Below are 26,318 nucleotides of genomic sequence, written 5' to 3' on the forward strand. Positions count from 1 at the left end.
CTTTCTCACTCACACACACAGACAAAATCTGCCCCCCCTTCTCCTCCTCCTCTTCTTCCCAGCCCCCCTCCCCGCGCTCGCCTCAGCCCCACGTCACCGGGAGACCAGACGGGGACAACATGGCGGAGCGGAGGAGACACAGGAAGCGGATTCAGGTACCTCGCTCGCTCCTCTCCTCGCCAACCGCCGGCGGGAACCGCTTCCCTTTTTATCTCCGTCCCCCCCGCCTTCCACACGGAGTCCCCCTCCCCTCAGTGCCTCTTGTGGTAGTTTCGCCTTCCTTCTTTACGGCCTCTTTTATTCCCTCTCTTCTCTCCCCCCCCTCCATCTTCCTTTCGCCACAGGGCCAGCTACGTCACTGCTCTCCCCTTCTCTTCAGGGCATCTCTCTCTTTCTCCCCCCCCCCTCCACTCGCTCCTCTCTCCTTAGTGGGAGACGGATAGGCGCCCCAGTCCCGCATTCCCACCCCACCCTCCAGTAGCTCCATACTCCTCAGCCCAGGATGTCCATCTGCCCTTTTCACCCCACCAAACACCTCCTCCCACACACACACACAGAACAGTCCCTATGATGGTGACACATCACAGGACTATGGGGCGCCCCAGCTCCACACGCCAGGACACAGCTGCTTCTTCTCCAGGCGCTGTGGCCCGAGGGACTCTTACCACTAGCGAGCCCCTCTCTCATCTGCGCCTCCCCGCCGTGCTCTTTTTGGGTGCGTCTTCACAGTGCCCCACCTACACTCCCACCACGACGCATCCTTTCCCCCTTTCTGTTCTGCGGTTCGGGTGGTTTTCCCTCCGCAGAGGGGCATCCCTTCGCATTTCTTGGGTATTTGGCTCGAAGCCTAGTGTTCCCACAAATGGCTGCCCAGCACTCTTTTCCAGGCTCACCCTACAAACAGTATACAGTAAACGTTTCTACCATCACAACAGCTGTTTGCAATCATCTTTCCCCTGTTAATTGTCTACACACCCACCCACCCACACCCTTATTGCACCATGTTGTGGCATGGAACCCCCCCCCAAAAAACCCCCACTTCATTGCCATATGTACCTGTGAAACCCTGAGGGAATTCCCCAATATACTGTCTTCTCTTTACACCAGCATAGTAGGCTATCTACTTCACATACATCTAAAATATAGACTTAGCATGCATGGTTATCACACAACCTGTAACTGTGAGAATTTCCTATTTGGTGAGCACTATATTTAATGCTGTTTAATCACCTCTGCATCATGTGGCGTTTGCTTGTTGCATGCTAGTGGATGCCACCCTGTTGCATTATAATATCAGTTTTTCACTTCTGCTCAGTCCTGCTAATTCTAGCACGCTTGCTCATTTACATGACCTGTATTCATTATCATCTTCTGCGATGCCCTTAGGTTCACAGGCATCCTCACACACACCTAAAAGAGTGTTTCTTCTTGGATGTTCCAGATGTAGTGACAGCATATGAATGAGTCACTTTTTCTGCAGTCAACTGCAGTAATTATTTTTGGTAGTCTCATTATGAGAGGAAGGGAAGGGAAGTTTTTCTCACTTCAAAGCTATGCTATAAAGTCTTCTGCAATAGATGACATATGTTAGGTATGCCACATAGTTATGTGCTCTGTGGTGAACAAATATATCTTTAAAAGTATCTGTGTCAATGAAGCTGTGCTATGTTTGTTAAGGTTATTTAATTCAGTATCTTCCAAAACTTGTTCAAATGTGGGGAGGCCTATATACCGGTACTGACAATATTGAAAAAAGTTTAACTTATGTCGTGTGCAGGGTAAGAATATGCAAAGTCTATAAAGAATATTAACACTAGATGGACCATTGTTTTTACAGTTAACAACTCTTGGCAAAAACAAGAATATGATATTATTGGCAGTTATAATTTTGTGCAGCCTAAGCATAATGTTTATGTGATTGTAATAATTATGCCAACAAATATTTGAGAAATGTATTCTAAAATATTCATGGCCAACTTGACAGCTACCATCCTGTTTCATTGAGGCTTTGGTAAAACTATTCACCAAACCATAAAGATTGTGAATGAGCTGCAGAGACACACTATATACCTCTCTTCCTCCTGTTTTGTTTTTTAAAAAAATTCTGAGATTCCCTCCCCCTCATTGCCTCCAAAATGTGAGGCTTCTCTCAACACCTCCCCCATTAATATATACTGTACTCTAAAGAAGGTTTAAGCTGTAGGACAGTTTGAAGGCTGAGTTATGCATAATTAACACTAAAAATATTGTATATTATTTAGATGATAGAAGCTCTTCAGTATTTGAAAAGATTCTTTAAAATACAGTACTGTTTGTTGTTTTTACATGCCAGCAGAGATAACATTTCACAAACTGTTCCTAGATAAAGCTGGAATAATCTCTTGCAAATGTTTACGGACCTTTGCTTTAGTGTCACAGTATGAGTATGTTGCATCTTTGATTGCCAGGACATTGATCTCATGCAAAACATTTATTGACAGCTCTGGATACTTAGCATATGTTTTATTAGTAATATGCTAGTTTAGTGTGTAATACATTGTGCAGTCATCTCTTGCTAAATATATTTTGTTTGGGTGCTGGATGGTTTAAAATTTATTTAATGAGGAAAAACTAGTTCAGATAAGTTTATATCAAATAGTAACAGCAATTATTTTTCTTCGAGAGTAGCACTATTTCTTGAATTATGTCCAGTGCCACAGCTGGGGAGGGGGCTAGCTGCCCCCCCCCCAGGGATGCCATTGAGACTCCCAGCCTGTTTGTGCATGTATGTACATAAATACATACATATAGGGGTGCCAAACCAGATCTTTGACCTGGATGAAATATAGCCGACCTAATTTTGCCCCTGATTACGCCATTTGCTTTTGCCACTTTTCTAATATTTTTATACTGTACTGTATTTCAGTTTTATACACCCCTGATTGTCACGTTGCTCTTTTCAAGGTTTGTAATATATATATCAATTTTATATTTTGTTTGGTATCATAATGAATAGTAGGCTGATGAATGATACTATCATAAATTCTTAATAGCTACACCTGGAGCAGTAGCACCAGAGGGACAGTGACTGAGAGATGTATTAGAATCATAGAAGTAAAACAAATACAGATCTCTGTATTAGTATAATTATTTATATAAATACAGAAAAAACTGGTGTTGTAATACTCTTCTGATGGTCTTGGTTAATGAAAACTGAAGTTTCCCTTTGTGTCACATTTGTGGCCACACTGCCATTAATTGACATAGAAAAATCCATCCCATCAAAAATTAGTCATATATATTGAGCATCTTCAGTTAAGATTTAAACTTCAGACATTTTCATTTCTGTCTTGAAAGAACAGGATATATGATTTACAAACATGATTGACTGAAATCTCAAGTCATTTAAGTTAGTTTGGTTCTTGGAGGGCAGTTCATCTCACAAGCAGGGAAGTTAGTACAAAAAAGCTCTTAAGAACAAACTGTGCTTGCCAGCTTTTTGCATGAGTAACTATGTTAAACTGACCTTTGCTTCAAGTTTCTTTGAAGAAACTGTAAAAACAGCTGTGGCAAACAAAGGCAACACTGGTAGTGGGTAGCTATTTTCTGTTGATAAGAGACTGGAGAAGCCAAGGCAACGTGATTTCTGCCTCAAATTCACAACACTTCCGCAGTTATCAGGGCAGCGCAATCCCGGTGGGGTTCCATCACAGCTGCCCCCCCACCCGTGCTGGGTGCCCCGGCCCCGCAGACAGTGTGCCCTGCCCCCAGAACGCGCACCACGCCCCCAGAACACGCACCATGCTCCTGCAAGCGGCACGCTCCACCCCAGAACACGCACCACGCCCCTTTGGGTGGCGTACCACGCCGCAGGACATGTGCCATCCCCACCCCCACTTGCTCCCTGCTCCCGGTGTCGGAGCATGAAGCTCCGCCACTGATGCTTATTAGCCTGAAAGGACCAAAATATTGTCACCTGGAAAAGTAGGCCATGGTTGCTTGGACAAGGAAAGGAGCTACATGCTCTTCTTCCTATCTTTCCATTCCATTTTAGAGATGTGATCAGGTGCCCTTGGTGCAGTTGACCATGTCCCCTGTAACCATCACCTACATTCAGCTGCTTGCCATAAGCACTGCTATTTGTGTGCAAGTGGTAAGTGCAAGTGGTCTGCTGACAAGCCACTTTCCGATTCAAGCAAAATCTGTTACATGCAGTGCTGCTGAGAGGCAGACACAGAGGTACTGATGTACTGGACCCGCTTCCAGTTGCTGAATTTTCTTTTCTTTTCTTTTCTTTTTTAAAAAAAAGGTATCTAGAGACTTCCTAGAAATAAGTTGTGGAGCAAAATGTGCAGGCAGCCTTCTATGCAGTTTCTGTGAGATGAACTATCAATATTGTTAGTACAGTGGTATCGTAGGCAACTTTGTGATAGAATATATATGGAAATATATCTATAGGGTGGACATTGTGTCCTGTTGATTCTTTATAGGTTGTTGATTGGACCCTAGAAATCTCTAATAAATTGCTTGCATATGGGCTTTAGTAAGTAATGCAAGAGATGAAATTTAATTACATATGGTTATATGTTCAGATGAGCAGTGGTGATCTACCCTGGGCCTGAGCCAAACCAGTTCAATCCTGAAATTGTTAACTAGAACAAAGGGGCCCCTGACTATTATGTCCAGTTGTGTCTTGACTCTGGGGTTGCAGTGCTCATCTCACATTACTGGCCAAGGGAGCCGGTGTACAGCTTCCGGGTCATGTGGCCAGCATGACAAAACCGCTCCTGGTGAACCAGAGCAGCGCACGGAAACGCTGTTTACCTTCATGCTGGGGCGGTACCTTTTTATCTACTTGCACTTTTGACGTGCTTTCGAACTGCTAGGTGGGCAGGAGCTGGGACCGAGCAACGGGAGCCCACCCCGTCGTGGGGATTTGAACCGCTGACCTTCTGATCAGCAAGCCCTAGGCTCAGTGGTTTAGACCACAGCGTCACCCGCTGTCCTATTCCATACCAAATGCCTTTTTCTCTAAGGAGCACACGGTGCTGTACATGGTTCTCCACCTTCTCATTTCTCCCACAACAACCCTGTGAGTTAGGCTAGGCTGAGAGATAGTGACTGGCCTAACACCTAGTGAGCTTCATGCTCAAGTCAGCTTCAGCCCGCCCCCCCCTTGAACTCTAGTCTTGTAGGTCTTTTGTTGTTGTGGTTTAGTCATTTAGTTGTGTCCAACTCTTTGTGACCCCTTGGACCAGAGCACGCCAGGCACTCCTGTCTTCCACTGCTTCCTGCAGTTTGGTCAGACTCATGTTGGTAGCTTCAAGAACACTGTCCAACCATCTTGTCCTCTGTCATCCCCTTCTCCTTGTGCCCTCCATCTTTCCCAACATCAGGGTCTTTTCCAGGGAGTCTTCTCTTCTCATGAGGTGGCCAAAGTATTGGAGCTTCAGGATCTGTCATTCCAGTGAGCACTGAGGGCTGATTTCCTTCAGAATGGATAGGTTTGATCTTCTTGCAGTCCATGGGACTCTCAAGAGTCTCCTCCAGCACCATAATTCAAAAGCATCAATTCTTCGGCGATCAGCCTTCTTTATGGTCCAGCTCTCACTTCCATACATTACTACTGGGAAAATCATAGCTTTAACTATATGGACCTTTGTTGGCAAGCTGATGTCTCTGCTTTTTAAGATGCTGTCTAAGTTTGCCACTGCTTTTCTCCCAAGAAGCAGGCGTCTTTTAATTTTGTGACTGCTGTCACCATCTGCAGTGATCATGGATCCCAAGAAAGTAAAATCTCTCACTGCCTCCATTTCTTCCCCTTCTATTTGCCAGGAGGTGATGGGACCAGTGGCCATGACCTTAGTTTTTTGATGTTGAGCTTCAGACCATATTTTTCACTCTCCTCTTTCACCCTCATTAAAAGGTTCTTTAATTCCTCCTCACTTTCTGCCATCAAGGTTGTGTCATCAGCATATCTGAGGTTGTTGATAGGTATGTCCTAGTTGAATACTAATTACTGCACTGCACTGGCTCTCTAAGTAGGTAGTTAGTAGTCTATCATATTATTAATTACATGAACTTAGAATATGTTGAAAAAGCTGCTAATTGTATTTTTCTAATGTGAGCCTCTGTGCACAACAAGTTGCCTACCTTTGACGTACAAACAATATTTTCCAAGCAAGTGTAATTAAGTGTCTGAGACAGCACATTACAGAAACGACTATTGTTTGAGTTAGCCTATCATATTGCACCATTGCTAAACAGCCCTCTTGCAAAAAGAGATTTTAACATACCAAGGTGAACGTGTAAGAATTTAAGATATGATGACATTGTTTCCTTATTTGCATAACATTACTTCCTTACCCGCAGTGGCTTGCATAGGGAAAAGAATAGACTCCCAATAGTTTCTAGCAGCTGCTGCTGTTGTCTTTGCTACGACTTCAGAGCAAACGTGCCTTCTTTGCTCAGTGTAGTGGTTAAGGTTTCATCTGGACATACTTTGTTCCACTGGTTCATTTCTGCACAAAGATTTCATGTGGGGATATGAAGATGAGAGTCCAGAGGACACGGTCCCATTCTTCCCGCAGCTTCCTTCTGATCTATGTGGAAATGAGGTGCTGGTTTTAGTAATTTTATGGGGAGTGGGAGGGATTGGCTTTTTGCATCTGTTCATATATACGGTAGTTCTATCCAATAGACATTCTTTTAAGAATATTTTTATTGTTGTTATTATTATTATTTGGTTTTTATTATTTCATTTTATAATTTTATATAAAACAGAGAAAACAATTATAACAGATAAAAATTAAAATATTAAAAACAAAACTATAAAGTAGGCATGTAAAATAAGTTAAAATAACAAAACCCAAGTAAAGACCATCAACTTCATCAGCTCTATAGTACCAGATTTGCCAGGCTTGTGACAAGGGTTGTCTTGAAAATGAAGGTTCCTCTGTATATGTCACAAAGGAATGCCAGATCATATAAAAAGTGTCTGAAGGTTCTAGTCCTTATTGAAATGTCAATTTATGTGTTATTTCCCCCCCTATTATAACTGTATTCCAGAATGATTGGTATGAAGTGTCCAGTTTAAGATTTTTGACTGTTTTCCATTGAGTTGCAGTTACTATTCATGCTGCCAAGATCATATACTGTACTGTATAAGACCAGTTGTTTTGACAATATAGTTACATTGGTATCATCAAAAACATTCAGTAACATTAATTTTCGACAAGATGGAATAGTGTTTGTTTGTTTTTTAGTAATAATTGTCATTTCTGTCAAAATTACATTCCAAAAATAGTACCAACTAACATTCCCACCATGAATGATAATAAGTACCAAGTTTATTGCAACCCTCCCAACAATTAGTTGATCTAGAAGGAAATATTTTTGACACTATTACCATCTGTGTAATAGTGTTAAGGCATTTCCCCCAAGAAAACTGGAAACAGATTTTGAGGTTAATGATTCCCAAGTTTTATTCCAATCATTTGGAAGAATTTTTGTGCCATATCTTTTTAAGGGGTTCCATAGATCCATAAATTACTTTAAGCAATTTGGAAACTAACCCTTCCTCCCTCTTACCCATTAGTTTGATTAGCAAAAATTTCCAGGATTTATCTCTCTTAACATTCTATAGTTTTTGCAGGACTGTTTTTGGACGCTCTAACCTGTTTGCAAAAAGGGAAGAAACAGCTGTGTCATCAATAAACTTGCTTCACAGGCTCAACATGATTTTTCTGTCTTGTAGCAGTTGGAGAATGTTCTGTGGCTTCAGCGTGGTTGTTGCTTCATTTTAATACTTTGTTCAACCAAACAGGAACTGTCCAGTACAATAACTTTTTATATTATTTAGCAAGTGTGTATGTGTTTTAACCAGCTTGCATGTTTTTTCCATTCCTTCTTACTACTTAGCTGCCTTGTTATAGGTGAAACATTAAAAGGTAGAAAACAGAGCTAAATACATTGTTTTAAAATCTTGTTAGTTTTAAGAATCCCTAATCACAACTTTTTGACAAAAACATTTAGCTACAGCCCTTTTGGTTTTTATTTATTTATTAGCCATTTATAGGCTTGCATTACTGCCAAAAGATCACACACCAAAGCAGAAAATAAAACCGATTTCAAGCTACAATCATCAAATAAAATAATTTAAATAAAACACCCATCTGGAGTAATGAAGCAGTTAATAGAAACCACCACCACCACCACCACAACAACAATTTATTATTTATACCCTGCCCATCTGGATGAGTTTCCAGTGCAGCAAAATAAAGAATTTATAACTAGACTAAAAGCAACTGCAATTAAAACACCCAATTAGCATTTTGTAAGAGCTGGGGTTTTCATTTATTACTAAAGGACCAACATTATAGGGATCAAATAATGGTTCATGTTGTGTTCCCCCACAGAGAATATCAAGCTCTGCACCTTCACAGTTTTGGTTCCCTAAATTGAGGGGACATAGAGCTTTCCCTGTGAACATGGAGAAACAGGGCAGGAAATGCCCTTAAAGAGATGTAGGACCTAAGCTAGACAGATGAAGACCTTAAAAACAATCACCAGCATGCCCAAAGCAAAAATGCAGCCAGTAAAGTTGAGCAATGATAGGAGTGACATGCTTTTTGCAACGTGTCCCTGTCAGGTAAACTACAAACCACCTGCAACTTCTGAACTGTTTTCCAAACTAGCCTTGCGTAGAACACATTTCAATGGGCATTATATGACAGAAGTGGCCTCAATATGCTTACCTGTCTTAAGCTGGTAAAATGGCCTCCTGTTATTAGTGCTACCACCTGGGAAGCCCTCAATACCGAAGATTCCACAATCATTTCCAGACTATTTACTTTATAATAATATATATAATATTTTATTATTTGTACCCCGCCCATCTGGCTGGATTTCCCCAGCCACTCTGGGCGGCTTCCAACAAAAAACAGATACAAAAATATCACACATTAAAAACTTCCCTGAAAAGGGCTGCCTTCAGGTTTTTTTCTGAATGTCAGGTAGTTGTTTATCTCCTTGACCTGTGATGGGAGGGCGTTCCACAGGGCGGGCGCCACTACCGAGAAGGCCCTCTGCCTGGTTCCCGGTAGCTTTGCTTCTCGCAGTGAGGGAACCGCCAGAAGGCCCTCGGCACTGGATCTCAGTGTCCGGGCTGAATGATGGGGGTGGAGACGCTCCTTCAGGTATACAGGACCGAGGCCGTTTAGGGCTTTAAAGGTCAGCACCAACACTTTGAATTGTGCTCGGAAATGTACTGGGAGCCAATGTAGATCTCTCAGGACCGGTGTTATGTGGTCCCGGCGGCCACTCCCAGTCACCAGTCTAGCTGCCACATTCTGGATTAATTGCAGTTTCCGGGTCACCTTCAAAGGTAGCCCCACATAGAGCGCATTGCAGTAGTCCAAGCGGGAGATAACCAGAGCATGCACCACTCTGGTGAGACAGTCCGCGGGCAGGTAGGGTCTCAGCCTGCGTACCAGGTGGAGCTGGTAGACAGCTGCCCTGGACACAGAATTAACCTGCGCTTCCATGGACAGCTGTCAGTCCTAAATGACTCCCAGGCTGCGCACCTAGTCCTTCAGGGGCACAGTTACCCCATTCATTAAGGGGGAGTATAAAAGGTAAAGGTAAAGGATCCCTGGACAGTTAAGTCCAGTCAAAGGCAACTATGGGGTGGCCCTCATCTCGGTTCAGGCCGAGAGAGCTGGCATTTGTCCACAGATAGCTTTCCGGGTCATGTGGCCAGCATGACTAAAACACTTCTGGCACAATGGAACACTGTGACGGAAGCCAGAGTGCATGGAAACACCATTTACTTTCCCACCGCAGCAGTACCTATTTATCAACTGGTGTGCTTTTGAACTGCTAGGTTGTCAGAAGCTGGAACAGAGCAATGGAGCCACCCTGTCACGCGGATTCACACTGCTGACCTTCTGATCAGCAAGCCCAAGAGGCTCAGTGGTTTAGACCACAGCACAACCTGTGTCCCAAGGGGAACACATCTAGGGATGACAGAATCACATTTCTTTACACTTCTCCAAAGCCACCAAATTAGAAAACTGCCCAACATTTTCCCAGTCTTTGAAGTTTCTAAATACAATCAACCAGCTTCATTTGGACACTCTGGTACATAAATTATGTCAAAAAATAAAGCATGGTGGTGTTCAAATATTCTGCCAGCTTTGTTCCCACCTTGTGGTTGCTTCTGTTGTGTTAGCATGCTGACCTGCTGATAGAGGCCAAGAATCTAGAATAGTGTCGCACTAACAAAAATTGATGTGGGCACCCATTCTTAACTTCTAAACTACAAGGCAACACTATTTGGTCTTGGGAGGTAAATTTCCTATATTTCCTATATCATGCATCTGATGGACTGTAGTCCCTTGAAAGATTATGTGATAATAAATTTGTTAGTCTTTAAGATTTCACAAGAGTCTTCGTGGATAATGAGGTATTTACAAAATATTAGCATGTACTTATCTGAGGCATCGTGTTTCACACGCTATGAAAGTGAGTTGAGGAGCTTTGTAAAATTTCAGTACAAATTAAAATACTGTAGCTTTCTGCGCTAAATTTGCATTTGCTCTGTTTTCTCTTAAAGGAGGTGGGTGAACCATTCAAGGAGGAAAAGGCTGTTGCTAAATACCTGCGTTTCAACTGTCCAACCAAGTCTACCAATATGATGGGTCACAGAGTGGATTACTTCATTGGTAAGGTTAAATATTATCCAAATCATGTGGCAACCTGATTGTCAATATTTGTAGCACTTGGAGGAAAATGTTTTTATTCTTGCTTTTACCTGGGAGATAAGTGGGGATGAGAATCTGATTAAAACTAATCACAGCCTGATTCCCCCCTCCTCAATTTTTTTGTTTTTTTGTTTTTTAATAAGAGCATTTTATGGTCTGCACTTCACCTCATTGAACTCCAGGGTAGGAGTAGAATCTTTATCTTCCACAGAGTGTAGAAGTTTCTGGTTCAGACTGTGTTTATTTTTATTCAGATTTGAAAGCCTGAGTGAGTGACGGTGATGATAACACAAGAAACATAATATTCCTATGGTATTAGTCATAATAATCCAGTGGAAAATGGATTGCTGATGGTTGGTATCCTCTTATGACAACAACAGTGATGACAGACAAGATAGTTTTGCCTTCTCCCATACTAACCATTGATGCCATCTCATTAACTGTGACAACTTGTATCTAATACTACAATGTATATCCTAGCTGTACTTCTGTGGAACTGCTGCACTGTGTAGGACCCTGAATATCTAACTACCACAGGGCAGCAAGTCTGTAAAACAATTCATTTTTATGTTAGAAAAATAAAAAAGATATGGAGGAGGTACTCTGCTTTCTGACAAAATGTCCTCAGCCTACTTAATCCACTAAGCAGTTTATCTTCATAATCACTTGCAGCAGATGGAAGCTTTTGGCTGCACCTCTTGCTCAGTTACCTGGGAGTAAGCTCCACTGAACTCAGTGCAACTTACTTTTGAGTAGACATAACAGTGTGTGGTTCAAATAAAAAGCCCTCAGCTTCCCATTCCTTCAAGAGTATAGAAATTTGGTCAAAACTAAAAGGCTTCAAATACTTCCAGACATTGGATTTATGTGTACAAGGTTTATTCAGGCTGAAGCCAGAAAAAAAGAAAAATGAAAATGTCTTAGTCAAATCAAAATCATTCCCTAGGTTTTCTTTGGACTCAAAAATTGTTGGGTTCTACTGTGGGTGAGCTTTTTAGACCGACAGGTCATCAAATGAGGAATAAAATTATTACTGTTCCAAAATTTCCATTTTCTTTAGCACTGGTCACATTTTTCCAGTGTAGCATTCTTGTGAGAGATATGGTGTGTTTTTCTTTTTAGCCTCCAAAGCTGTGGATTGCCTTCTGGATTCTAAGTGGGCAAAAGCCAAGAAAGGAGAAGAAGCCCTGTTTACCACTCGAGAGTCTGTAGTTGATTATTGCAACAGGTAGGCCTGGTTGTTTTAATGTTGTTGTAAACACTATGAATACTCCTAAATATAATGTTACAGAATGAATTAAAATGTATTTTCATTGTGTTATGTCCAGGTAATCAGAAAATCTTTTTATATCGGGACTAGCCATGGAACCATAGAACCTCATAGTTGTCTTTCGTCTCTGTTACTACTGTATGGCTTTACCCATATCCCAACAGCCTATGCAGCTAGGATTATTCTAGTTGAATTACAACATTCAGTTGAAAATTACTTTGTGACTGTAGTTGCAGAACTCCAAAAACTCAGCAACAAGACCTTATTACCTTGTCAGATTTTATTTTTATGCTTTGTAGAAATAGCAGAAACTGCCTATAAATGTTAAAGTTCACTGGTTTTTATTATTAGCATTTTATGAAGAGTTCCCTTGGGCTTAACTGAGAGTTAGGGTATACAGTGGTACCCTGTGTTACGCATGCGATCCGTTCCGGATCGCGCTACGTAACACGGGCATGCTTAACACAAACGCCCCCCCCCCAAAAAACCAAAAAACCTAGAAGTTTGCTCGTGTTTGTGCTTCTGCGCATGCGCGAAGTGCGCAGAATGTTTCTGTGCACCCGCGCGTTGCGCGCGCTCTGGGAAGGACCTCTGGGTCACGGAGGTCCAAAAGTCGAACATACACAACATGGAGCATACGCAACTCGAGGTATGACCATATTGTCAAAATGTGTTGGAAATAGTGGTCTAATTTTCACTGTCATCTACCATTTGTCACTTTTAAAATTAATAACGTGCATATATCCAGTGTGAAATGGCAACTGATAGGGAACATTGATATGTAAAATCTGTGCTTATAAGAAAATAAGTTTATGTATGGCAAGTATTTTTATATTGCTCTTTAATCCTATTTCCTGGGCAGCTTACAAAAATTTCAAGGACTAATCAAGCTGTGGCACTGTTCTAATGACTGTTTTTTAAAAATAATTTTTATTTAAGAGATTCCTCCTGCCATCTTTCTTAATAACCTGCCAAATGTGATGTAGACTTGAGAGTTTGTTTGGTCATAGTTGTAGAATGGATTGCTTATTTTATCAAAGTAGTAGTTTGAGTTTACTTTACCATATGACTCCACTTTAGCAGTGGACTCCCAAATTAAGCATGAACTGAATTTTTCTTCTAAGACTTTTAAAGAAACAGTTTTTCCACCGAGCTCTAAAAGTGATGAAGATGAAGCCAGACAAGGATGCAAAGAAAGAAAAGGAAAAAGAGAAAGGAAAGACTGAAAGTGGAAAAGAAGATGAGAAAAAGAGCAAAAAAGATGGTGGAAAAGAAGAAAAAGCTAAGAAGGAGAAAGAGAAGGAAAAGAAGAAGGATGGTGAGAAAGAAGAAGGCAAAAAGGTCAGTGCAAATCCCCAAGTCCAGCTGAGATGAAACCATAATATAAACAGTGGATTAAATAGCATTCCATTCAGAGTGACAGAAAATTAAAAACTGCAAAGAACTAATGTTAAAGATTAATGTTAAAGACTTCTAGTTTGGATTTCTTTACTTACCATAGCTTTTCTCATAATACTTTGGGGTTTTTTTGTAATATAGTTCCTGATGAGAAAAACTGTACAGGTTCAGTGGAGGACATTAACAGTATGGACTTATTTTTACAGGAAGAAGTGAAAAAAGCTAAAAGAAATTAAAGAATACATAGTGCAAGGTACACACTCAAGAGAGTTTTAGCATTTTTGCTGTCATATTAATAGATATGCTTAATAAAACATTTAATTAGACTAGTATTACAGAGATAGTTCTGTGAATTTTCTGGGATGCTCAAAAGGTGTTCAGTAGGTTCCAGTGGCCCTTTCTATTACTTATTTCTGAAATAGATATGTGAGAAGTATTTTCTGCAGTGTACAGTAATCTTCATCCCAATGTGTATATGAATAAATGTGTTTCTGTCGGAGCACTCTAATTTGGGAAGAGGCAGTAGACATGGTTAGACATAATTTCCTTTGCTCTTTTTCATCATTAGGTTCAATATTAAATTTCAAGAATAAATACTAATATGTGTGCTTATGCACCATATGCATACTGTAAACAGTTTCAAGTTCTAAAAAGTTACTTTTTTGATAACTACCTCTTTTAGTATTATTTCCAGATTTAAGTTTAAGGAAAACTGAAATCCTTGGGGTGAATTTAACCATGGATGAATATCAGTTTCATTAAAAATACAAGGTCTCTTATTTAGAAATACAATATACCCAGGAAGGTTACATAAAATAACTGAGTTTACAATTTGTTTGAAACACATATTCCTTTCCTGGAGTTTTCCTATTCAGATGTCAGCCATGCCCTTTTCCATGACACTACATTTCATCTAGTCAACTGAGAATGTTTAGTCCTTATTGGGCCTTAGAATTTTTCCCTACAGGTTTTTGGTTGGTTTTTTTTTAGTTTTGTTTTTTGTATTTCTGCAAAAGATGCAACAGTCAGCTGAAAAAAAATTCAGCTGCTAAAATTGATAGCATGAATCTGAAGATAAGTCAGCTAAAGAGGTTTGTGGAAGGAAAGAAGGTTGCCCATCCTGCTGTGTGCAGAAGACCCCCTCCAAGCTGTCTGGAGGATCATGCGAATTATAATGTAGCTGTTTCATGCTGTGGCCTCCTTTGGAAATTCCTTTGTTTGAGTATGGCTACTTTAAGATCATTGGCAAAGTGGCCTAGTGGATTGAAGCATTCTCCTACTGGTCTATGAATATTGTCATTTCTTATGTCAGATATGTATTCATTGATTCTTTTGTGTAGGGATGGGCCTGTTTGTCCTATGTAGAATGCAGAAGGGCATTGATGGCAGATGACATATTGCATTGGAAGATGAGCAGGTGAACGAACTATTGCTGTTATTTTAGGTCCTGTAATACTGTTGCCAGAGAAGGTATGGGAAAAGAATTGGCATCTTGGTTAGTTGCAGGGCCTGGTTCCTGTTTTTGTGTTCTGTTATATGAGCTCTTGTTGACGAGTAGTTGTTATGGGTGTTGTGTGTAAGCAAGAACAGGCCTACTACCCAAGACCTGTGAGAAGGAAGCAATGGGCTGTAGATTATTCATGCTTGAGTGGCTATATCTGGGAGCTGTAGGTGGCTATAAATGGTGGTCTGTTGCTTTCTCTTCCTCATCTGTCCTGTAGTTGATTATTTCTGGGTATCAGTCTGACCTTGCTGATTTGCTCTTTCACTCCATTGGATTTGTATTGTAATCTGAGAAATGCCTGGTGTAAATCCTTAAATTGTGAGTCTATGTGATGGGTCAGAGCAGATGTAGTGCCTCAAGGCTTTGTTGTTTTTGCTGCAATCAACTATCATGGCTATCCTACTGGAAATGGTTTCCTTCTATGAACTTTGTTAACTTATTCTAGGATCTAAAACAGATTATGGATGATTCTCCCCTTCCCTCAGAAGACCCCCAGACATCACAAACTACATTATTTAGAAGGGCCCACCAACTCTTCAGATAAGCTTTTTAGGGGGTGCAAGGTAGGGAAGGGAGAGGAGAGGAGAGGAGAGGAGAGGAGACGGTCATTCTGTGAATGTCTTTCAGAGAACATATCTTAGGATTCATACCATTCAACTGAAATCTGGCAAGTAACAAGTTATGAATCTCACAACCTATATTTGAGCCAGTGAGGTATACCAAATGACAGATAGGTTTAGAGAACTGGACTCCATTTGTCTTGTACTAGAACAACAAGCTGCCTCCAAATTTTCATGAGTAAAAGACCTTTTGCACTGCCTAGCTTTCTTATACCCTTTCTCCTCACTGTTGTTTTCTGTGTCCTGGAAAAGCTACTCCTGTGGACAGGGAACCCTCAGAATTAGGATGTTATGTGGAAGGTTACAGATGGGGAAATCATCAGACATTGGGCAAAAGCAGTTCCACTTCTGTGAGCTCTCTCTGTCTTTTGGCCATGTCCCACCTCCCAGCACAACAATCCAGGGTGAACCCTATTTTGAGTGTTCTCTGGTTTTACAGAGAATCATTTTTGGGGCACATTAAGAAGGAGGGTACGGGAAATCAAGCAACCTTCTGCTTGAGTAACGTTTGGCCCAATAAGAACCACAATTACTGTACAATAATTACCTATTCACCTAATTTTTACAGTTTTATTTATTCCCCCCACCCCTTTTAGGGCAAATCGTTATATAGCCCCTTACAATAAAAATGTTCAAAAAACCAACTGACAAATACAGTGGTACCTTGGGTTAAGTACTTAATTCGTTCTGGAGGTCTGTTCTTAACCTGAAGCGTACTTAACCTGAAGCAGCACTTTAGCTAATGGGACCTCCTGCTGCCGCTGCGCCGCCAGAGCACGATTTCTGTTCTTAAGTGGAGTTCTTAACCTGAAGCGTACTTAACCTGAAGTGTACTTAACCCGAGGTACCACTGTAGTATAATAAACTAGCAACAGATAAAATCATATCTGGGGTAGGATTGTCACGGGAAAATCAATAGAAAACTTGACAAGATAAAGACACTTTAGGGGCCATTTAAAGGCAATACAAAAGGGGCCCAAAGCAGACTTTTCAGGGCAGGACATTTCACAGATGTAGGATCGTTCCTGAAAGGGTCCTGCTCCTGACTAATGTGATTGTCTTCAATGGCAAGAACAGGTCCTCTAAGGTTGATTTTAGGGCCTGAGCAGCTTCCTGTGAGTTTGGGTAGTCCGTCAAATAATCTGGTCCTGACCCTTTTGAGGCTTTAAATGTTAATGGCAGCACATTAAATTGACCCTGGAAATGAATGGCTGACCAATGCAACTGATGCAAAGTTTGTGTGGTGTGGTCGTATTGCCCACCCCACCCCATGCCCTGGCAAGTATTCTGGTGGCTGAATTTTTCACTAGCTGAAGTTTCTGGACTCTCTTCAGAGGCAGCCCTATGTAGATAATATTACAGTAGTATAGCCTTAATGTTGTGTGTGTAGCTGACGCTTTCTCTAGACAGCATTGCAGCTGGTAAAAAGCATTATTATTACTGTATATTAAATTTGTATACCACCCTTCATCCATTGATCTCAAGGTGGTTCACAACATAAAATTACAAGATAAAAATAAAAAATGCATAATAAAAACAAGAACAAAAAACCCACAAACCAACCCATAAACCAATAACTCCCTCTCCTCCCACCCCCTCCATGTCTACCATCTATACTTCCATAGGTAATACTGGATCCATGAGTACTTTCAAACTGCATACCTGATTCTTTAGAGACAGGGTAACCCAGTCTAAAATTGTTTGCAAACCTCTATTCAGATTCCAAACTATATATCCATTTTATCATGATTAAGTTTCCATTTGTTTGACCTCATTTGTCCCATAACTGCCCCAAGATGCCTGATAAGGTTTCTACTGCCTTTCTGAGATTAGTAGATTGAAACGAGAAGCAGAACTGTGTGTTCTATGCATCTTGGTGACACGCCAGCCCCAAACTCTAGCAGAGCTCATCCAGTGATTAGTCTCCCAACACAATGTTCTAGACTCACTCTTCCAGAAAGAACCAGAGCAACTGTAACATCGTGTCTCCAAGCCCCATTCAGGCAAGGCAGTTCAGAGGGATGCCATGGTCTGCAGTATCGAAGACATTGGAGAGTCAAGAATCAACAGGGTTGTGCTCCTCCGGTCCCTCCTGATGAAGGTCATTAGCTAGAATGATCAAGATAGTTTCAGGGCTATAGCTAGACTGGAAACCAGATTGTAATACTGTACAAGCAAGGCTCAACTTATGTGGGGGTTATGTTCTGGGGATAGCATGTAAAGCCAAAATTGTGTATAGTCAAAATACATTGGGTGCATTGGCAGGTGGTATTGCCTAAAATATATTTTCCCCAGACACCCACCCACTTTCAGCCCCTTTTTATTTATTTATTTTAAAATTTGCCAAACACGTAAAGTTGAATGTGCACAAGTTAAATGAGTGCAAGTTGTGAGCTAACTGTAGTTATTTTGAGCGTGCTTCATTTTTTGTCTCTGCACTTACTATCTGTAAATTATAATTAACAGCATTCAGCTGTAGCTCAGCATATAAAAAGTCCTTGGTTTTAATTAAATATTTTAACAGGTGCTTAAATCTTTCCTTTTGAAATAAGTGAAAATAAAAGGGGATTAATTTTGGCTACATTGTGCACTTATTTTTTGTAACACACATACGTGAGAGATTCCATAGCACAGGTAAGAATTCATGGCACCCCGGCTGTCTTTCAGTCCATAGTGATGGAATGTTACTGGGGAATCGCAAAGGGATGTGCCAGGGCAAGGAATGTGAGAAGGGGGAGAGTAAGAAGCTAGGCAGACATACAGGCAAGAAAGTTTTAAGAATTTATTTGAAAAGATGCACATTAAATAACACATATTATAGAGGCATGTTTGAGTTAAGATCTTTGGGGGGAATTAGTCTAATAAAGAGGAGGTTAAAGTATAAATAGCCTGTTCTAGAACTTTGTGTTCTAAGGAAGAAAAGAGAATCAGTCAGAACAATTGGCGTCTGTATCTTTCTTTCTGAGTGCTCAATAACACTAAATAATAAATTTTAACAAAATGTTTAGCTTTTTGTCAATGTTGCATTCCTTGATTTGCATGTAACTGAAATCAGTGGGAAAATTTTAATGGATTTAAGGCTGGGATGGGGTACCTTTTCAGTTCAGTGTATAAGATCTTTGTATCTCCAGTCCTGGCAGGGCCTACCCACCTGTCAAATTTATCTCTAGAAGATTAAGTGTCAACGTGTTGTAATTCTTTATGGGACAATTTTTCTTTCTTTCAGGGGAGGTTGCATAGCTCCTTTGTCCATGTACTCGACACCCAGTGCTTGGGAAGTGTAGCACAAGGGGCATTCCAAACTCTGCTTGAAAAGTGTCTGACAACCTGCTGGTTGTCAGGTGCTTTGGAGCTGCTGCAGAAAGGGCTTTACAGGCACCTTGGATTGGTGGTGCCTGCAAAGCCTCATTTGGCCCCACCTTTACCTGCCTCTCTGTCTGATGTCATATATGACATCAGGTTGAACGGCAGGTGAGCATGACTTGTCCAACATGGTCCCATGTGGCAAATGGTGCTGCCAGACAGACACAGAATGGAGGTTCCCTAAAAGGAAATGCCTAGTTATAAAGGTTTATCTCAGTCCAAAGACCATGGTCTGAAGTGGAACCATGTCTTTATCCTCAATGTTGCTTTCGAATCAGTATGTGGGAACAAAGGCAGAAGGGAAGGCTCTCTTGTATCCCAGCTACATGAGGTGTTCTCATGAGCACCATTTCACTGGCAATTGTTTCCAATATATGTCATTAGGATGAGACTCCTGGCACGCCTAAGAAGAAGGAGACAAAGAGAAAATTCAAACTTGAGCCTCATGAAGATCAGGTTTTTCTGGATGGAAATGAGGTACAGTATTTGAATAATCTCTGTTGCTGAAATGTTTTCCTGTCTATAATGTTTACCAGTAATAAAAATGTGGAGAAATCCACTAATCTGACTAGATTTATCTTGATGTAGTTGGTCAGAATTGGAGGCATCGGCTCTGGTTTTATGAGTGTTTGGTAATGTTTTAAAATACCTGTTTTAGCTGTTTTTATCAGTAATTTTTTTAAAAAATATTTTTGCAAACTGCTTAGGGAATTTCTTACAATCAAGTGGCTTATACGTTCTGTTAAATAAATATAGGGGAATTCTTGGTTTTATTTTTTTATTTTTAAAATACTGTATATTTCTGTTCTGTTGTTTTACTGCAGTCTTCTCTAACCTGGTGCCCCCAACTGTTTCAGACTACAATATGTCACCTTGAACTTCTTGAAGGAAAGGTGCAATCAATCAATCAAATCCCTGACCATTGGCCATGCTGGTTGAGGTAGATGGTAATTGTAGTCCAAAACATCTAGAGAGTACTAGGTTGGGAGACACTGTTGTGATGTAGTTTACTTGAGTGTAATTTCCTCTGAGACCATTAGGTGAAGAACAGGATATAAATCTTTTAAATAAAATAGGAGTCATAATCTAAGGGCTTTTTTCTGTTAAGATTTCATATTTAGTTTACTTATCACATAATCACAACATGCATAAATTCCATACCAGGGCTAGATAGATTTCGGTCTGAATTAACAGGACAACTCTTATGTCCTGGTACTGTTGGTTATTGCGCCCCAAAAAGTGTGCGCTTATTCAGAAGCACAGGTTTACTGCTGCCTTAAAGTCCTGAAAAGCTGCTGCCATTGGTGGACCATTAGTCTTGCTTGAAATAAGGAACAGCACCTTCCAATTGTTCTTCATAGCCATGACAAGAATTACCTGTTGTGGCTGGATTCAGTAGATTGCATCTCTAGGCCTGCCCTTCAAATCACGGGTGCATTGTGGGTTTATGCAATCTCAAATGTTGTTATAAGGCTAATTGAGCATTTGGTGGTGGAACCACACCACTGTTTCTCTGCAAAGAGAAAGGCAGTTTGCAGGGGAGATGTAGCTCTTCACGTGACACCTCTCTACCCTACACACTACCCCCCCCAAAACAAAATTTAAAAAATCCTTCCAGTAGCACCTTAGAGACCAACTAAGTTTGTTCTTGGTATGAGCTTTTGTGTGCATGCACACTTCTTCAGATACACTGAAACAGAAGTCATCAGACCCTTATATATAGTGAGAGAGTGGGGAGGGGGATTACGCAGAAGGGTGGTGGGAATGGGTGATTGGCTGATAGGTGTGGAAAACCTGTTGACGACTGTTAACAACTGCAATTGGTCTTACAGGAAAAAGCAAGGGGTGAGATGAGATGGCTAAAAATAGCTTTGTCATGTATAATGAGATAAGAATCCAATGTCTTTGTTCAGACCAGGTCTCTCCATGGTTTTAAGTTTGGTAATTAGTTACAATTCAGCAACTTCCCTTTCTAGTCTATTTCTGAAATTCCTTTGTAATATGACAGCTACTTTGAGATCTTGTATAGAATGTCCTGGGAGACTGAAGTGTTCTCCTACTGGTTTCTCTGTCTACCCCCCCCCCCCGGGTCCATTTTGATCCTAGATGTATGTTTACTGCTCTTGTTTCAGAAAACAATGGTAGATGGGTGTTGTGCAGAAACAGTGATGGGCAGGCAGAAGCATCTTCACCCAGCCCTGCTTTCCCCCCTATACATTCATCCCCATCCCACTTTGCAGAGAAGTGCTGATCAGGTTCTCAGATCTGTGCTAATAACCATACTTAGACCTAGTTCTCCTTGTGGAACTAGACCTGTGTCTGAGTTTCATTCCCTCACAATGCAATACTCTAGTACAGGAGAAGGGAGGGAGAGAGCGCACTAGTTGTCATGGAGAAAGGTTGCCGTTTTCTTCCTGATGCACAGTTGTCTACATGCCAGCAACTTTTTGTATGGAGGAACATTAAAGGATATAAACTTCCATCTGCAGGCTGAAGTTGCACAGCCCCAGACATAGAATCATAGAATTGTAGAGTTGGAAGGGACCTGAGGCTCATCTGTTCCAACCCGCTGCAATGCATAGATAAAATAAATAGATTTATTATTGCACAGAGAACAAGACTTTAGCTCAGGCCATTAATAAGCTGTCTCAGGTCACGGACAAAATGTTTAGACTTCTCTACATGCTACAGTGATGAACTATTGCAAGCAGAATATATTATTTCCAATCAGCTTCCTCATAAACATTTGCTTTCAGAAACTGGTTTAATTCTTACGTAATCATTCTCCTTCCAGGTATATGTGTGGATTTATGACCCAGTTCATTTTAAAACATTTGCCATGGGACTCATACTTGGTAAGTAAGTGAGCACTGTTGGGTGAAACTGGCAACCCACCCAACAAACGGTCTGCCTCTTAGCACATCTGTGGTTTTCACAGGGGTAATTCCCCCCCTTCCCATTGAAATAAATGGGGCTTGTTAAGTTCCAATAGATGTTAATTGGTTTTAGATACTTTATTGTCATTGTATGTTTTGGGCAGGACAAACACTGCAGTTGATTACACCCATATCCTGTAGAGGACACAGCACCCACTTTTACAAGGCAATTGTAAGGGCTCAAAACAATCCCCCCAAATTAAAGTTCAAGCAGTTACGAGTGGTGCTGTTGCATTTATTTCAGTCCTAAAGCTCCCAGTATTTCTTATGCTTGTGCTGTCTTTCTTTTAACAGTGACTGCTGTTATAGCTGCAACTCTCTTCCCACTCTGGCCTGCAGAGATGCGAGTAGGAGTTTATTATTTGAGCGTAGGTGCGGGATGTTTTGTGGCTAGTATTCTCCTCCTGGCTGTTGGTAAGTGTGTGTTTCCTCTTCTCTTCCTCCCCATCTCTCACAGTTCAGATTTAAGTATCTCATAGACTTGCCTTGCGCCATGTGAATGTTTCCCAGGTGGCCACCATATGTCACCATTGTGCCATTTGTAATAAAGCTGACTGCAAGTGTGCATTCATTCTGGTTGCTTTCACACAGTGGGAGCAGTTCTCATGTTTGTGTTGCCATTTCTGTCTCATGGGAGAAGCTAAGTGCACCAGTCCCTGTACAGAAGTCTTTCTTACATTTCCTCTGACTGCTCTTGCAGCAGTGACTACTGCTTCAATGAGAGACTTTTTGTCTCCTTACTGACAGAAGTGCTAAACCTACAGAAGGGGTATTCTGTGAGGCTTTGCTGTGAGGCTTAATTTACAGCATAAAAACAGCATTCTATGCTTTATTGCACATATGATCACTTCATGGAACCATGTTTTATATGGGGTGGCACATGATTGTATAGCTTTATGCTTAACTATCTGCCACTGGCTACAAGCAGTTCCTTTACTTAAGTGAAAGTATTCACTGCTGAATCTATATTTGGTAGTAAAAGGAAGCTAGAAGAAAACATATATATGTATAATGTATAAGGCAGGGGAAAAGGTTAAGGGACAGAATGATACCCCTTTAACATTCTTGAGACTGTAGTGTGCAAATTAATTAAATTACTGAGCACAGACAGAACAGTAAATACAATTAACTGAAATGGTTCTCTAGAAACAGGTTTTATTCCAGATATTCCTGCATCTGCTCCACATACCTACAGTCTCTCAGATTCCAAAACTTTATAAATGTCTTGGTCCCTGCTTACCTTAATATATTACTATTACTATTATATTTCCAGTTGTGTTGACTGATTGTTCAGAATTCCCTCTTGGTTCTGCTGTATATGTCTATTTCTCAAGAGCACGTAAAGAGTGGTTGTGGGCTTACTCCCAGCAGCGTAATTTCATTCTTCTAGAGACTTGCTAATCAGTCTCCTTTTGAATGTGCTTAAGCCACCTCATTGGCTTGCAGTATCCGCAGCCAAGCAAAAATAGGGGTTAAAATTGTTTGGTGATGATGCAATTTGATTTTAAATGTTTTATTATATGGTATATGTGTAATGCATGTTTTGTTATCTGTCCTGTGGGGTTTAGTGTGGTCTAGAAATGTAAGTAAACAAAAACCAATGAGCATCTTAACCATTTAGGTATTGCTTGTTGGTGGAATCGAAAGGGAATGCTTACTCAATATTATTATATTTTAATGTTTTCAACCTTTACCTTGTAGCTTGAACTATTAGCCAACAACCAAAGTTGGTCATTATCTGCCGGTAGAGAATGTACACCATACAGATTTTCAACAAGTGGTGAAGCAGTTTGAGAATGTCAGGCCCTTAATTAGAACTCAGCAGTTGAGTTTGCGTTTTAACTCTTGATTTTAATGTAACTAATAGATATGGAAAGCAATTTTTGGGAAATAATTGGAGGTGGGAGAACCCGGAGCCCTTTAAATTCCTGAGCTGCCTCTTAAGTGTGGGGCCCAAGGTTGCAGTGGCTTACCTAATTTTTCTCACTCAGAATTTTCTGTTTTGCCAGTTCAGGCATTTTGTCATTTGCAAACATAAATGTAGCTCTGTGTTCTGTAAATACCCTGTTTAAGACATTTGTATATTTTCTTCTTGTAGCCCGCTGCATCCTCTTCCTTATCATCTGGCTGATAACTGGCGGAAGACATCACTTCTGGTTCTTGCCAAACCTGACTGCTGACGTTGGCTTCATTGACTCCTTCAGGCCCCTGTATACACATGAGTACAAAGGACCAAAAGCTGATTCAAAGAAAGATGAGAAGTCTGAATCCAAAAAGCAACCAAAATCTGACAGTGAGGAGAAATCTGATAGTGAGAAAAAAGAAGATGAGGACAGCAAAGCTGATCCACTGGGAGGCTTGGGATCAGAAGCTTCTGGCGGAGAGCGGAATTCGGACACAGATAGTGATAGGCGGGAGGATGACCGGTCCCAGCACAGTAGTGGCAATGGAAATGATTTTGAAATGATCACAAAAGAGGAACTTGACCAGCAAACGGATGAAGGGGATTGTGAAGAGGAGGAAGAGGAAGAGGAGGAGGAGGAGCAAGATACTAGGCCTTTACATGAACAATCTTAATTCAGCTGTAGTTTGGGACTAAATTTTGTGCAGACAGTTGGATTTTCTATGTTGGCTGCTACACCATCTTGATAGCATTCATTTCTTCCTTATTTGCTGAAATATACAGATGCAGCTTAGCCAAACAGCTTTATAACATAGTTCTTAATTTTTTTTACAAACAGAAGAAAACCACTTAACTTGATAGTTGTTGTAAGTAATCTAATATACGCTTACAAAGGCCATCTGTTTCACAACTTGTCAGTCAGATATTTTGGTCTGCTTAAGTCATCAAATATACGGAGGAAGGTAGTTCTTTTAATAATATTTTGGGAAATTGCATGTTTTCAGTAACTACACTTTTCCAGAATAGTAATTTAAAATGGCACCTGTTGCATTTATTCCTAATAGCTTAATTTGATTGATACTTACAACAAAGTACTTTTCAGTTCATTCTATTTATATTGTTATTAATCCTCATAAAACTGTAAGACTTTTCTTAGCACTTTTTGTTTAAGAATCCCCCCCCCCCTTAAGACATATAAGTTAATGCTGACTTGGCTGTAGGGTTTTAAACTTTTTAACTGTGTGTGACCAACTTAGGAAATCCAGACTGTTCTGTCCATCTGGTTCAGAGCAAAGAAGTCATCTTCAACAGGTGGGGGGAGCATAATTTGGAGGTTATAGCTCTTGTCTTGACTTGCCCCATCATAATACAAGAAGTGTATTCTGTACATAACATACAAATAAAGCAACCCCCTTATTTTACCTGTTACTTATTATTTGGAGGATTTATCCAGTTTTCAATTTGTATAATTAAAAGCCATTTCAGAATGTGTGCGTGTAAGGGAAATGCAAGTCACAAGGACCTAACAGAATCAGTGAGATTGGCAGCTGTGTTCACTACTGCTTTAGTTTTGTGCCAACATTCCACGTATTCAAGTCCAAGTAAACTGATTCTAATTCAACAAAAGCAGACAGCGTAGCTCTGTGTATGCCTTAATGTTAGTCTTTAATTTCTTTCTGTCTTCAGAAAGTGGAGTACTGTATTTGATGAGTAGACACTGCCATGAGAGAGGATAGGCTTGGCTTGAACATTAAAAGAAGCTCATAAAAAAGATTACCAAGACCAAATAATTTCTTGAAATCTTGAAGGAGTTCTGATTGTTCACTTTCTCTCTTATGCATCCCTCATTTGACTGACTTGGAAGACCATTGTGTGTTTAGTTCTATAAACATTTTTAAAGTTAAGACTTTACATCATTCCTCTGAATCATTGAATTTCAGCCTAAAACTGAAATTATGAATACAGATTCAGTTCTTTCTTAGCAAAGTGACTGTGAAGAGATAATGCTAGTTACTTGCTTGCATTTTCGATAGCTGACTTAACAGATCTCTCCTTTTTTCCTTGAACTGCTTTTTCCATCACCAGTGTTTTGACTGAAGATGTTAATTTTTTCTGATTGTGCAAATATATGCATTTTATGTGTGCATTGATAAAAACCATTCACAAATGTGGTCTGACTTGCTTATTACCTATTCCTCGTATTTAACAGCCGGGAAAGTAAAATGGTATGTTGTTTCCATTTTTCTGTTCATCTTGATAGCAGTTTCGAGTTAGCAGCATTCAATTATTTCTCTTTTCAAGAGCCCTGTCGCCACCATCTATTGCTTTAAATGTGTGTGTTTTATTTCTCACTGCACTTGCTCAGAATCCTCTTATTCAGCTGCACAGTAATTCTCAGTAATTCATGGTGTTCATTCAAAAGGTGTTAAAGTCTTACAACACATTTTAAATACAGATTTGCTAAAACAATTTCACTCCTTCTCTCTGCCAGCACACCCTTTTTTACACTGAGCCATTCATGGACAATGCAGTGACCAAGGCTTGATGTAGAACTACATCATACAACGCAATTGCTACTACAG

The 26,318-nt window shown here is 40.5% G+C and overlaps 1 protein-coding gene across 2 annotated transcripts; it reads left to right on the forward strand.

Moving 5' to 3' along the window:
- On the forward strand, positions 1-25,906 carry SEC62 (SEC62 homolog, preprotein translocation factor). Of its 2 annotated transcripts, none has more exons than XM_033150644.1 (8): positions 1-155; positions 10,595-10,703; positions 11,865-11,970; positions 13,137-13,353; positions 19,282-19,374; positions 21,692-21,752; positions 22,128-22,247; positions 23,932-25,906. In XM_033150644.1, the coding sequence occupies exons 1-8, from the start codon at positions 120-122 to the stop codon at positions 24,408-24,410; spliced, it is 1,221 nt and encodes a 406-aa protein (XP_033006535.1). In that variant the 5' UTR covers positions 1-119; the 3' UTR covers positions 24,411-25,906. The 2 variants fall into 2 exon arrangements, with proteins under 2 accessions (XP_033006535.1, XP_033006534.1); XM_033150643.1 differs by lacking the exon at positions 1-155 and adding an exon at positions 6,426-6,596.
- The last annotated feature ends 412 nt before the right edge of the window (positions 25,907-26,318 follow it).

Source organism: Lacerta agilis, chromosome 5, assembly GCF_009819535.1.
Source record: "Lacerta agilis isolate rLacAgi1 chromosome 5, rLacAgi1.pri, whole genome shotgun sequence".
Lineage (NCBI taxonomy): Eukaryota > Metazoa > Chordata > Lepidosauria > Squamata > Lacertidae > Lacerta > Lacerta agilis.

Coding starts and splice junctions, on each gene's coding strand:
- SEC62 (XM_033150643.1), top strand. CDS start 6,516: ATGTGGGGATATGAAGATGAGAGTCCAGAGGACACGGTCCCATTCTTC. Junction 19,375..21,691: donor TTTTTCTGGATGGAAATGAG/GTACAGTATTTG, acceptor TTCTCCTTCCAG/GTATATGTGTGGATTTATGA. Junction 22,248..23,931: donor TATTCTCCTCCTGGCTGTTG/GTAAGTGTGTGT, acceptor TTCTTCTTGTAG/CCCGCTGCATCCTCTTCCTT.